At 39.3% G+C, this 15,136-nt stretch overlaps 1 protein-coding gene across 3 annotated transcripts in view; it reads right to left on the bottom strand.

Moving 5' to 3' along the window:
• Positions 1 to 15,136, bottom strand: part of osgn1 (oxidative stress induced growth inhibitor 1) — a 34,956-nt gene that overhangs the window by 6,415 nt on the left and 13,405 nt on the right. For 2 of the 3 annotated variants that reach the window (XM_042407657.1, XM_042407658.1), the window contains one exon: positions 632 to 694. In XM_042407657.1, coding sequence (XP_042263591.1) covers positions 632 to 689 — 58 coding nt within the window. In that variant the 5' untranslated portion in view covers positions 690 to 694. Of the gene's footprint in view, positions 1 to 631; positions 695 to 8,640; positions 8,884 to 15,136 lie in introns of those variants that run through there. The other variant, XM_042407656.1, reaches the window with a different exon arrangement.

Here is a 15,136-nt window from a genome sequence, read left to right as displayed (position 1 = left end):
CACTCACTGACTGTGTGAATAAACATCACATCATTTTTCTTTGACAACGTTTGCCGCTTGATGCCGTGCAGCGCTGCGTGTTTTACTGCACTGTAATCTGGGAGGCAAGTGTCATGCAAAGGACAGAGACGTGTAATAATGATTCTTTTATTAAAGACACGTTTCATCAGCTGGAAAAAATCCTCCTAACTCACGACTGCGCCGCTCCTTCTTCTTGGGTGTTTTTTTTTTTGTTTTTAGCAGATCGCATTTCACTCATGTGTCGCCTTGCAGTTCACTCATATGCAAGGAGTTTTTATTTATTTATGTCTGCTTAAATGTTTACTGTACAGTTGCAATCAGGTTCCTGTGAGAGAGTAAGAAAAAAGAGTCTAAAGAGTTATTTAATTGTCAGCTACACATTTAAGTTACCATAGCAACCACCTCAACAAACTAACTCTCTAAGTAAACCAAACAGAATCCCTTTGAGGTTTCAAAGTTGCAGTGATGGCTGCACGCGACATCTGTGTGTGTGTGTGCATGTGTGTGCATGTGTGTGCATGTGTGTGCATGTGTGTGCATGTGTGTGTGTGTGTGTGTGTGTGTGTGTGTGCATGTGTGTGTGTGCATGTGTGTGTGTGCATGTTCTTACCAATGATCACCACAGGCAAAATCTCTCCAGGGACGATATCTTTATCATGAAGATCCATTTTGACTGAGGAGAGAAAGACATTATTATTGTTATTATTATTATTATTATTGTTAGTATCATCATCACTGTAGCATCACTATCATGTATACTGTCACTATTATTTAGGGCAGAGAAAGTAGAGTAAAAGTGAATCGGTTAATCATTGACAGCAGTCAATGTGGTCAGTCAGTACATTTCCACTAATCTCTGACACACACACACACGCACCCACACCCACAGACACACTTCCCCGTCTGATCTTATAATTTAACTTAGCAACATCACCAGTAAACAAAAACACTCAGATATGGCAGTTGCCCACACGCAACAAACCACTTTGAAAAACACACATACGAAGTGAACGTGTGTGTGTGTTTGTGTGTGTGTGTGTGCAGAGGAGGAAGGAGTCTACGTGAGCAGAGATGAAAGAGAGGAAGACAAACTTATAACTATTTACTGTCCAAAATCTACTGATACGGGAAATATTCTGTATCTTTAATTAAGATCTAGAGCATCTGGCTACATGGAGGGTTTACAGCTGGTATAAACAGACTATAATTGACTGTAATTGACACTGTAAACAGCTCGTGCTTTATTTTATAAATGTGCAATAAAAAAAAAAAAAAGCAAAGATTGTGGAGTTCCTGACTCTACCTATAAAGCACAGCAAGGATGTTAGAGGGTTTATTTTGTTCTGCAGCAAATATTTTATGAAAAAACTGCAAAATCCTCATGTGCAGCAATGATTTCTGCAATCTAAAAATGCATCTATTGTTTCTTTTTCCTGAGTTTTGATAATAATTTTGTTTGGATTTGGTGTGAAAAGGCTTTAAATCAACATGCCTAATAACTGGTAGACACATCATATGATTTATATTAACCAGGAACGTCCACACGATTCAGTTTATTCAGCTTATCTCAGGATGCTAACAGCACAAAGACGTGTTGACAGCTGTCAGATCATGCATGTGTGCAAAAATAAGCACATCTGCTCTCTCACAGTTAAAATAGACTAAATTAAAAAAAAAAAAAGGTGTTTTCATGTATTAAAATAACATCAGCAGCTGGATCAGCTTTTCCATTTCTACAAAACACAATGGCTTTAGAGTGTTTCATTTGAATTCATTTAGTTGAAATCAGGATAAAAACACGATATAATGCGAACACGACGAGGACGCCGACTCTCTCCTTTGCTTTTTGACATTTTTTATTGGAAATCTGGCTTTGCACCATCCAACGAAACCATTAAATATCTTATTTTAAGACCTCCCTGCTCCTTTTTGGTCCTGGAATGTGTGCGAGGAATTTGATCTTTTTTTTTTTTTGTTTAGAAATCAAAGAAGCAAAAGTTCTCGAACATTAAAAGCTGTCTAAACACAAGCAGCCACACGAGAACTTTATCTCAATCATATGTCTGAAATTGGCAAAATGATGAACTATCTGATTAAAAGATAAAGACATCTGATGCCGAATTTCACCACATGACAGATATTGATATTCTGAAGCTTTGGTCGGAGCCGTGAAAGTATTCAAACATGCACGGCAAGAATGAAGGAGGAGGAAAAATTCAGATGTAGAAGTTTCTTGTGCACGAACACGATTACTTTCCACTCAGAGCTCATTGTTCACTTTTTCCTGCACAGAAACTCTCTCTGTCTCCACTCCTACACATTCACATCCAGCTGTATGCAACCAGTTGTTGCCTATTATTCTCTGAGGTATGTCAAAGGGCGTTTTAGGAACTTGTAGCAGAGTATTTTTACAATGTGGTATCAATACTCTTCCACCACTACTAACCGGTGTTATACATCTGTTCAAATGAGCTTTACTTGGCAGCAATAACAAGCTGCTTAATGTGTCAGTAATGACATTCCAATACATCTAAATGGTGCCATTTAGCGTAACGAGTACTTTTACTCATGCAGTCTGATTTACATGTAAATGAGATATTTCTGTGCTGCGTTGTTGCTACTTTTACATCAGTAAAACTTCTCAATACTTCTTCCAACACTGCAGAAACTGAATTCTTCCCAAAAAAGTCGGGAGGAAATCTCATCAGGTGAGAGTCTGTGTGCAAAATGCAGCAGGAAACCGTGAGAGACGTCCCAGCGTGTGATTTGATATGTAACCGGTCTGCCTGCAGAGACCACCCACCCACGTCAGTGCGAGCCGAGGACCGAGACCTGCACAGATCGAGCTTAACAACACGGTACCGACTCATTTGTAGTCCGCCGACCCGCACACAGTCACGCGTTAGTGAGAGTGAGCACTTTTGACTTTCCACTCAGAGCTTATTGTTCACTTTTTCCTGCACAGAAACTCTCTCTCTCTGTGTCTCCACTCCTACACATTAAAATCCAGCTCCACGCAACAAGTCGTTGCCTATTCTCTGAGGTGTGTCAAAGGGCGTTTTAGGAAAGACGAGTCTGGCCGGACGGGTCAATACATCGCCGTGTCAACAGATAATCTGCCAGGCATGATATAGATCCATTGTGATCTCACACGCAAATACACTGGCAGAGGGACGGGGCCGGGCGAGCCGAGCGCAGCGGCGTGTATAGCCAGCGTCGGCTGCTTTTCACAATCTGCAGAGTCATGCTTACACAGACAGACGGAGAGAGAGAGGGTAAAGACAGGACAAACGGGAGACTGAGAAGTGCAAAAAAAAAAAAAAAAAAGGAAGACAGAAAGTCTGGAGTAAAACAGTTGAGGGGAAAAAGAGAGAGAGAGAGGAGGCGCCGAAAAAAAAAAAAGCAAAAAAAGAGGAACGAAAGAACCAGAACAAGTGGAAGAAAAAAAAAAGAGAAGTTGGGAGAGAGATAAAGAGGGTTACATAAGTGCAGTGCAGAGTTTGGCGCCGAGCCCAGACCAGAGTGTGTTTCTTTGCCAGAGGGTTTACTGGACGGCGCGCACACACACATACACACTCACACTCACACACACTGTACATGACTACGTGTGAGCCCTATTGGCCCAGTTTCCTCATGGAACTGACTTGACAAAATAATTGGTTTTCCTTCGTTTTTTTGGCAGAAAAGGCTGATTGTGTCTGCCAAGAAAAGGTGACTAACCCCTGATTTACAGTACAGAACCAAAGTCTGTAGAGCTCAATGTTTTCTGTGTTTATTACTAAAAAAATACGGGAACTTAAGTGTGTATGTTTTCAACAAAAAAAAAAAAACAGGTAGGAAACACGAACGTTGCGCTTTGTCCTACTTAGTCACCATGACCGGAGACATGTTGTAAGCTGAGGATGATGTTTACTGTAAACTTTGTGTCCTCTGGCTGCAGGAAACAATGCAACTTTTTGTGTTGCATCAAATCAGGAGAGCGTCACACTCAAATTTTTTTTGTGAAAATCTTCTCTTTTAAAAAAAATGCCTTATGTATTAGAAACACAGACTTTGCATTGTCTTTGTTGACCTTTTTCCACTTTATCCAGCAGTAAAGAGCATAAAGAGGTTGCTGAAAATCAATAACTAATGTCCAGGACATTGTGTCCGTATGGCGGTTAAAATACGGGTCAGTTCACCCAAACCACAAAACACATCCTGTCAGAATTACTCCTTAACATTCAAGTTTTCATGTCATGTTTTAACCGCGCTGCTCCAGGCTGATACTGACTAACGCTCAAATTCTTTCTTAATGTAATCAGATAATATCAAACCACAAGCTAGCTGCAATACAGGTTCATGCAGCAGCTAACCGACGACTGTGTCAGTTTCGTTGTTACTAATTTGTTTGCTAAATCATCACACATTCATCTACATGAAATATTGTCAGTAACAACTGTCAGTGAAAGTTCACATCACATAATTGAGTTTTTAACAGCAAACAATGACACAGCGCTTCTGTCTGCACGCATGACTGTACACAAGTATGCGTGTGGGTCAGCACATTGTGATGCAAGCCTCGATCATCACAATCACATACGAGCATGATGTTTTGACTTCCCCCCCGGTTCTGATGATGCAAGTGATATTTTTAAATCCGGTCGCTCACACACCCACCATCTGAACATGAAAAAAGTCTGATTCACAAACTAAAACCGTCGCTTCAAGGCCTCAAAGATAAAAAAAAACACACTAGTGAGGCCGATGAATGAGGCAAATTCTCTTTAATGTTGTGTTCACACCAGAGGATTTAAAAACGTGGGAGAGCGCACACATAACGACAGATTTAACTAGTTTTTAATATTTTAATTGTAAGAACGAACACACCAGACCTTCAGAAAGAAACCAGTATGGAGGTGGACTGTCATTGTCAGCTGGTTGCACTTATGTGCGTGCTATGTTTTGCACCAAAAAACAAAAAAAGAAAAAAAAAACAACTCTGGATGAAGTCACGGCTGCGTGGCTTCTACAGTTCACAGCTGGAGGTGAGTTGGAAATAAAGTTTTATTGTTCGTCTCAAACGGGGCTAAGCTACCGCTACAAGCTAACGTTATTGTTATTTGTACGCAGGTGGAGGTGAGAGTGAAACTTGTGAGGCGTTTTGTTGCCATGGAGACGTCGTTCCATATTAATATTACTGTACTTGTGTTTCTGTTCCACACGAGTACGCAACATCCGCCTGCTGACGCTGACTCTCATTGGCTACTGCAGGTTTCACCGCTGTTCCTTTCACACTACAGGATTTCAACTCGTAAATATCAAACATGTTTGATATTAAGGATCCAAAATCGGGGAGAGTCTGATCCAGTCAGTAACTTGGACAGATAATCTGTTCAGATCAGTCTCGAATAGTGAACACCCCGCAGCTGTCAGGAGAGACGAATCAGACCCAAAATCTTATAATAATAATAATAATCTTCTAGCGTTCTTACATTCTGAAGAATCAGTTTACACAATATTTAGCATTTATTCTTTTGTTAAAAGGAAAATTTTAAACATGTAATTTTAAATATTATATTCCTAAAACTAAGGTATCAGAAACGATATGGTGTCATACGTAACAGAAGACTCAGTATCTTTGGATGTTGGACTGTTGATCAGTCACTTTTTTGATTTTATTGACGATTAAGAGAGAAAATAATCATCATATTAATTGATAATCATTAGTTGTAGCCCTAATTTGTGCTGAAACTAAGGCGTCATATTGTACTAACACTGGTATCCAAACATTTCAAGTGATACCAGGCTCAAGTCTGACAAAACTTTTTTTAAAGGTTTTGTCAGATGGTGCAAGCAAGAGGTTCAATGAACATGGTGAAAGGTGAAGGAGACAGTGAGCAGCCTTGTTTGGTGAAATGTGAATCTCTGTGATGTAACCACAAAAATGAATTTTTGTAAAACAGTCCTGTTTCTCTTCAGCAAACATAGCAAAACCCAAAGTCTTATCCAGCTGCTGGGTGTTATTATTTTAACACAGGGACCCCTCGTCTCTTATTTCACGTAACACACCTACGACTCCGTCTCTAACACTGACACACATCTCAGAAAAAAGCCCCATATGGCACCTGTACCGACGCCAACCTGAGGTTATCGCGGCTAGCCGGGCCATCTGCCATCTGCACCGGCCAGACGGCTAACGAGATTTTAATTATCTGCCGACTGAACCGCAAAACGGCTGCTGGAATCTGTGGAGGCGGCTAGAGTCCAGAGAGGAGCCAAAACTGTTTGGGCTACCTCATGAAACTAATAAACGTGTGTGTAGTGACACAGAAAGAACAGACCGGCTTTTCTCTTATCTCTATTTTTGGTTTATAGATTGTTGGTCGGATATAACGATCAATATGAAAATAAAAAACACTCCATCACTCATTACTTCTGGGTGCCTCCTGCGACCTCTGACCTCCTTCTTGTTGGTCTCTTAGGACTTAAGCACTTATTCGGATAAATATAAGGGGTCACAATATGATTAAAGGAGGAATTTTTCTATTATACAATATTTATTTTTCATTTTCTGACTTTTCTGAAGTTTGTCTTATGAAATGCTGAGAACTTTTACATCTGTAGGTCTGTAAAAATCCTTCAAATAAAACAAGCCGAGGATGAAAATTGGGTTAAACTGCACTAATGTCATAAACTAGGATGAGGCTGCTTTATTTTTAAAAGGGTCAGAGCAAAAATAGTGACCAACACTGATATAAAAAAAGAAATCTGCTGTTGTGCTCCAGAGATGCAGCTGAATTTCCTACATTTACAAATGTAAAGGTGTGTAAATCAGTCTGTAGTTGTGATACGAGTGTAACTATGGCAGAGCGGACTCTCAAACATCCAGTGGAGGCCTTTGTGCATAGTAGCTACACATAATACATAAGAATGACTGTTGTAATCCCAAGTTTCACTGCAGCTGCTGTTGTAGCTCCATTTACTCAGTCAGTGATCCATATAAGTGGTGGTTTAATATAACAGTGTACATTTACTCAAGTGCTGTGCTTAAGTACAGTTTAAAGGTAGTAGCAATAAACTTGAGTACTCCAAATTCATGCTAATTTGTACTTCTACCTCCCTCCATATGTGTAATAGTGCTTACTTACTTACTTTTTACTCCAATAAATTTATTTCACAGCCGTAATTTCTATTTATCTCTCAGATTAAGTTGCATGTTAAGTTTGTAAAATATGATGCAATGTTATAAATCACACTAACCATCAGTGGTGGAATGTAACTAAGTACATTTACTCAACTACTGTACTCATGTACAGTTTTGAAGTACTTGTACTTTGCTTGGGTATTTCCAATTTATGGTACTTAGTACTTCTACTCCACTACATTTATTTGACAGATGTAGTTAGTTTGCAGATTCACATTATTAATACAAAATATAATTAAATAATACATTCTGACGCATTTTTATAATACTCAAATCAAATTCACACCAGCAGCAACATTGTTAAAGCTCACACATGAATGTCTGAATAAACATAATTCAGTATATGCAATATGGGCCATTCTGCATAATCAGTATTTTCACTTTTGGTAAATAAAGTATAATTTAATGCTTTTAACTGTGTAAAATTTGGAATACAGAACTTTAACTTGTAGCCGAGTATTTCTACAATGTGATATTACAATTATTATTTAAAGGTGGCATCTTGCAGAATAGACTTGGCAGAAATGGAATATAATATTCATAAGTATGTTATAATTAGTGTATAATCACCTGAAAATCAGAATCATTGTGTTTTCGTTACCTTAAAATGAGCCCTTTATATCTACATAGACAGAAAGAGCCCATGTTGCACCGCCATGTTTCTACAGTAGCCCAGAACGGACAAACCAGACACTGGCTCTAGAGAGGGTCCTTCTTGTTTTTCGTGAGTTTCACGGCCACCGTAGGTTCTCCTACACACTTGGATGGGGAGAGGTATTCATTTGGTTGAAATCTGCTACCTCACAGCTAGATGCCGCTAAATCCTGCACACTGGTCCTTTAAGTAACAGATCTGAATTCTTCTTCTACCACTTCTAACCAGTGTTACACAGCTGTTCCAATTAGCTTTCCCATGGCAGCATTAAAACTACTTCATGCATCAGTAATAACATTCCAATACATCTAAATAGTATTTTTACTTTGGATACTTTAAATATATTTTGATGCAAATACATTCTGATTTACCTATAAATGGGGTATTTCTCTGCTGTTGTTTTACTACTTTTAAATTAGTAAAACATCTCAGTGCTTCTTATAACACTGCACCAAATCAGAAACTGAAGTCTTCCCAAAATAGTAGGTAGGAAATCTTATCAGGTGAGAGTCTGTATGCAAAATGCAGGAGAGACGTCCCAGCGTGTGACTGGATATGTAACCGGTCTGGCTGCAGAGACCACCCACCCACCCACACACCCACCGGCCGGTCAACTGCGTGACTCCCATGACGTCAGCGTGTGCTGAGGACCTAGACCTGCACAGATCAAGCTTAATAACACCGTACCGACTCATTTGTAGTCCGCCGACCCGCACACAGTCACGCATGCGCCGCTTTGTATGAATTCAAGCCTGTGTTAATAAATGAAGGTTACTCACAGGTTGATGAGGCAGCACGCGTCCTCTTCCAGCTATCGGAGCCTTTTCCGAAGAGAAAAGAGTATTAATGTGTTTGTCTTATTAATGTCTTCTTTATCTTATTCTCCTCCTCCCGCTTCTCAGTCAGTCATTTCGCAGCTTTGTTCCCCGCCTTTTACTCGATTTGTTCCGCACATGTGCTGCGTGAGGCTCCAGCTGCCGCTCAGAGCTGCGGTCACACATTATATATGGTTGTACACCTCTGCAGGCAGCCAGGCCCACCGACCAATCAGCGGCGATCTCGCGCCAAACTCTACCCGCTCAGTCCCGCCCCCTCCATCACCCGCGAGCTGACGTAAGACACGAAGATCGTCTATTTCATGAAGATGAGGGGTTTGGGGTTGTTTTGGGGGTTTTTGTCCAAATTTTACATTCTTAAATTAAAATTTCTTTCAAATTTCTTGTGCGGTTCACTCAGGATAAATAAAAAAGAAGAAACAAATTTACAATAAATTGAATTTAAATTATTATTATTATTATTTTAAACATTAGCAAGGTCTGAGAGATATTACATCAGTTACAGCAGTTATTTACAGCCCTCCAACAATTATTTACAGAGCTTCTAATGAAGCACTGGAGCAGCAGTTGAAAGGAGGTGTTGCACATTAAGAGAAAACAGAAATATTACACTTACTCGTGACAAGACTATAAAACTATAGTTAGTTAGTTAGTTAATTATGGTGTCATGCACATGCAAGTGCCCATGTGTGCTTACAAGGCACCAAAATACAGTTGCAGTGGTGAAATATTTTTCAACATAGACAAGAACAAACATTACATTACAAATAAAGAACTTTGTCTTCTGCACCAGGCTATACAAATAAAATCAGCCACACAAAAGGTTCCCTTCCTTTTTATAATCATTCATCCAGAAAAAATCATCAGAAATTAAGGACATTTTACTAAATAGCATAGCTCTGAAATCAGCACATAATGAGCAATTGAACATAAAACACAAAGATATTCAGTTTACTGTCATGTATGACAAAGAAAAGCAGCATATCCTCACACATGAGACGCCAGAATGTGAAAATGTTTGTTTTTTTTATTAAAAAATGACAAAAACAATGATTCAGTTATGAAAATAGTTGATTCATTTTCTGTCAATTGACTAATCGTTGAAGCTCCATTCAAAAGGCACAGCCAAGCATACTGTATAGTTTAAAAAAAAGACAATAAACATAATTTTCAATAATCATGTAATACCTTACTGTAATAGCTTTGACTTTTTTTATGATAATGACTCATTAAAGTGAGCTAAGCTGGTCAGGGTGCTCGGTTTCTGAAAAGTGTCAGTTCTCTAATTACCCAGCAAAGTGAAACCGTTGCATGTTTTTATCATTTACCAGTGAAATCTAAACGTGCTAATGTCTTTTTTTCTGTATCAGTCTCATTTTAATGTAGCCAAGTTATCATAGTTTGTCGTTTTTCAAATTTTTTCAAAGCCAGGATTGATCATCAGTCATGATGTAAGCGATCAGAGGTGATGACAGTTATGATCACTTTGAACACATTTCTCTCCGCTCAACGGCAAAGCAGCAGAGAATACCAGAGAGAAAAAAATAGGACAAAGGGCACAAGAAGATTTACATCATTCATGTGACTATGATAGACTTTAACTGACTAGAGTTAACAATTAAAAGACCAAACAAGTGACTGGAAACTTTAAAAACAGTCATAAAGAAACTAAATGAAATCCCTACATGAGGAACCAAATTGTTCAACGTGACATTTCTCAGCATGAATGGAAACACACCTCAAAATGCTCATGAATGTTTAATTTCTGTCTCTCATACTGGAGACAAGTGCCACTTTCATTCCTCCTCTCACATCTCCCATCTCTCATGTACATTTTGGAGAAGATGTGCACGTTCTGTGACCAAACTAATGACCAAAACTGCAAAAAAAAAAAAGGCGCAATCAAACCATTATCCAACACCTGCTTTGTGTGTTATCACTCGATTGAATGGGCGTTATCAGTGGTTATCAGCCTCAGACATGGGTTAGAAGAGGCATGCTACACCTGCTAGTAGGTTCAGAATGGCGTTATCATCCGTTAAGACGGAGGTTAGTTACAGACGCCATCAAGCAACTGTAGTAAAGACCCGGGGACGTGACGTAGTTCAGATGATGTCGATATAAGATGACTTGATAGGATGATTTTGGTAAATGCTAGATTGGATGGGCCGGAGGGACGAGCTCTCGTGAGTGCAGTTAGGGTTAAGGTTAGGGTTAGTTTACAGTTAGGGTTAGCTTACAAATCTCACAAGAGTTTCGCAAATCGTCCCTTGGCCACCTGCAAGTTGCAAGCAAGAGATGACAGTTCAGACGTTTCACCACGCTTCAAGTGATCATCGTAACCACAACCATGATCTTTTCCTAACCCTAACCAAGTGGTTTCTGTGCCTAAACCTAACCAGACCTTAACCACAGGGTTGTCACATCATAAAACATTCATTATTTTGTAGCGTAACGTAACGTAGCAGCATATGACCTACTGGTAGGTGTCAAGGTCCTATTCTAACGGATTGATAAGCACCTACTGGCAGGTGTAGTAGGCCCCTTCTAACCTATATTTATGAGGCTGATTATCACTGATAACGCTCATTCAATAAGGTGATAACATCCGAAACGGTTGGATCAAAGACAGACAGAAGTTAATCATGTGTGTTCAGTTCAGTAACTCATTTATAGTTTTTCTAGTATAGCTGTTTGAAGTGTGTTTCATTATGACACAGTTAATTCATCAGTTTATTGTTTTATGTAAAGGTGCAGTATTATTTAGTGAAATAGTGTTTAGGCATTGTTGCAGCCAATATTAAGTCAGTAAGAACAGTTTTTTTTTTTTTTTTTTTTTTTTTATGGTGGTCGTGGTGTCTGGGAATGTAAACAGAGTGGGAGTTCTTTTTCTTCTCCCCGTCTCAGATGGCCAGACAGTCCCTGAGGCAGAGCTGTGTATAATAAGAGTTTGGACAATGTCAGTTTGTCAAGAGCTTTAAGTCTAGACTGAAATATCAGTAAGAGTTTGATGTAATGACATGAAATTTAGTACAAAAATTCACAAACTCCAGAGGTTAAATCCTGCTGACTTTGGTGACCCCTTAATTTTCCTCTAGCGCCACCAGCAGGTCAAAATTTTCAATTATTAAAAGTAAAATATCTCAACATCTACTGAGTGAATTGGAGCAACATTTCATACAAACATTCATGGTTCCCGGAGGATGAATCCTATTGGCTTTTGGAGACCCATTTACCTTTGCTCTGGCGTTACCGGCAGGGTGACTTCTTTGGTTCCAAATAAAATGTCTCCACAACTATTGGATCGATTGCCATTTGATACAGACATTCATGATCCCCTCAAGATGAATTGTAATAACTTTGGTTATTAACCTTTTATCTAGCGCCATCATCTGGTCAAAATTTCAATTTGTCCAATATGTTTGTTTATGGCCAAATACCTAACTTGCATCAACCTCAGCTGTACTTTGTTTAGTGCTAATACGCAAACTTATCTAGGATGGTGAACATGGTAAACATTATACCTGCTAAACATTAGCATGTTAGCATTGTCATTGTTAGCATTTTGCATGCTGACTTTAGCTTTTAACAGTACAACCTCACAGAGCTGCTAGTGGCTTTATCTTGTTTTATGTGTGATAATTGAAAATATTGTCTTTGTTTGGTCTTTCTCTTAATTTGTGAACTAATTCTGTGACTTTCTATGTAAAGTGCTATACAACTGTATTTTTATGACTTATTTATTAAGTATCATTGTTATGATAGCTTCATATGACTGACAGCAGCAGACCCTCCACTCACCATCTGCCACAACTCTTGTGTCTTAATGGCTCTGGTTCCTGGCTCTTTCCATCATGATGCAACACGCTCACTGATGAGTTGCTTTTCTCACCGCTCATGCTGCTCATTGGGTGATTTTGTCAAAGCAAAACATAGGGAGCCAATCAGTGATGAGAATACATAACACAGTCCCAGACTGTATGTGTATGGAAGACACGTTAATAAGCTCCATCGTGACGGGATACCCTGCAAGGTTGTGTAATGTTCTCTCAGATTCAGAGGTCTATTTTTGGATTTGCAAGGAAATTTGACTCATTATCTGCTTTTTACTGTAAGAGGTAAAGCGGTTAACTGGCACTTGCTTGAAATAAGATTCAAGGAAAGTTTTAAGAGTTTAAACTACACTATATTCTGGACACTGGATTATTTTATCAGAAAAAATAATATTAAAGCCGGTGACATCACCCTTGATCATCAGCAGCATGAATGTGCTCAATTTTATGGCAATCTTCAATGAAAGTGATATTTATTTGGCATTTTTTTATGTGGAAGTTTTGGCCAGATGTTGGAGCTAAAAGCAAAGGCCAGGGGGTCTTCAAAACACCATGAATATCTACTAAATGGACTTATGAAAACCTGATGAAATGTGCATAATTTTCTCTTTTTAAAGACCTGCTCTGAAAAGGACTCAAGGACAGTCCAATCCGGTCTGTGTAAATCCAGCTGACTTGCACAGAATCAAAGGGAGAGCCAACTCTGGCAGCAGCATGACGCTCCACTAATTAACGAGAAGCCGCTGTGGAAAAGCAACACGTAATTTTTCCTGCACTTCACAGTTCACTCCCTCCATCTGCCTCAAAAACACATTTTTCTCCTCTGATGATGATGATGCATCCACGTGATCAGCAGCAATACAACAACACGGTACACAGACCCAATAAGACCATGAGAACATAATTTGGACCCAGGTTTTGGTTAGTGGGAGCCAAGTGGACAGTCATGACCTCTAATATTTATAGCAAATATCATGAAAATAGGGCCATTACATTCAAAGGAACCCCTTCACCAAACATGTGTAAATTATGTATTATATGTATAAAAAATTCAGCATTCACTGCTAACTAGAATGTCTATTCTAGTTCAAATATAATTATGGTGTGGTTAAAGAGGACATATTATGCACATTTCCAGGTCTATATTTATATACTCTAGACATCAGCTCATAGGTAAGGTAGAAAAAACTACATTCAGAGCAGGTTGAAGCTGGGCTTCTTACTTGCAGGAAGTATTTCTACATATGTTAAACCTCAAGTTTTGGACCTGTGACCATGTTTAGCATATATATCCAACATCATAACAGTATATAAATAAGAGAAAATCACAAAAAGCTTGAAATGGCCCCTTTAAGGTTTGACGTCTAAAACTACCTAGTTAAAAAAAGATCATGGTCATTGTCAGATAACAAAAAAATGCCAACACTGACCAACTGGAATGCAAGAGGACATAAATAGGACAATGCAAAATGCATTATACACCTATCCACAACTTGACCTCCATACCTGGACTTACACTGGCATAGGACATAAATCACTATGGCAGAATTGTCCAATTTGAATGCAAATGAGGGAGTTTGAGCATCTCATGGAGCATGAGATAAACAGGTGTATGGCAATAATGTGGGCATCATACCGCACTGTTGTGGTGAAGAGGGAGCTGAGTTTAAAGGCAAAGCTCTGGATTTATCAGTCCATCTATGTTTCAACCCTCACCTGTGGTCGTGACCTTTGGGTGGTGACTGAAAAAATGAGATCACAGATTCAAGCAGCCGAAATGGGTTTCCGTCTCAGGGTGATGGGGTCACTCTTGGAGATACGATGGGGAGCTCAAGTCTCCAGAGGATCTCCAAGAAGAGTCATTGCTCCTTTGCACTCATAGGAGTTAGTTGAAGTTGTTCAGGCAGCTAGATGCCTCCTGCACGCCTCCTTGTAGAGGTTTTCAGGGCCTTTCCAACTAGGAGGAGATCGCCGGCAGACCCAGACCATTGTAGAAAGAGTATACAGTGTATTCCATCTGGCATGGAAACATCTTAAGATCATGGCTTGGAAGAAAACCATCTAGTCTACCTACTAAGCCTGCCACTGTGACCCGGATTCAGATAAGCAGCAGAAAATGGATGGAAAGACTGAGTTGTTATTGAGATATCTTGACATGAACCAAGGTGTTGATTAAGAAAAAAGTTTGATGGTGGCGTTAGGTGAAAGGCCAGGTGGGGTTGCCATTATTCAAAGCATCCCCTGGGACAGTGAATGTCTATACTAACCTGCTCTGTAACTTTTGAGGGATTTGAGTTTTGGACTTAAGTGTTGAACAAACTGACCAACCAGAGGCCCTTGTGAGAATCATCAACAATCTACTGTATATCAGTGAGGCATTTGGGAAAATGAAAAAAACAAAACATGAATTTACAGCTTTACAAATGAAATGCAGATGTGTTGTGGCATGCAGACAAGCTGTACTCTTACATAAGATGCAGATGATGATAATAAATAGCACAGAATGTGCTGATAGCACGTCGCCCTCAGTCACAACTTGTTGAACAGTCTGCATGAAAAACACTGGTGACCTTTCAGTTATAAAATATAAATAGTACACAAACATT

Source organism: Thunnus maccoyii, chromosome 3 (genome assembly GCF_910596095.1).
Source record: "Thunnus maccoyii chromosome 3, fThuMac1.1, whole genome shotgun sequence".
NCBI classification, from domain to species: Eukaryota; Metazoa; Chordata; class Actinopteri; order Scombriformes; family Scombridae; genus Thunnus; species Thunnus maccoyii.
The sequence above is the reverse complement of the archived record's forward strand: the minus strand, read 5'-3'. Positions and strand labels throughout refer to the sequence as shown.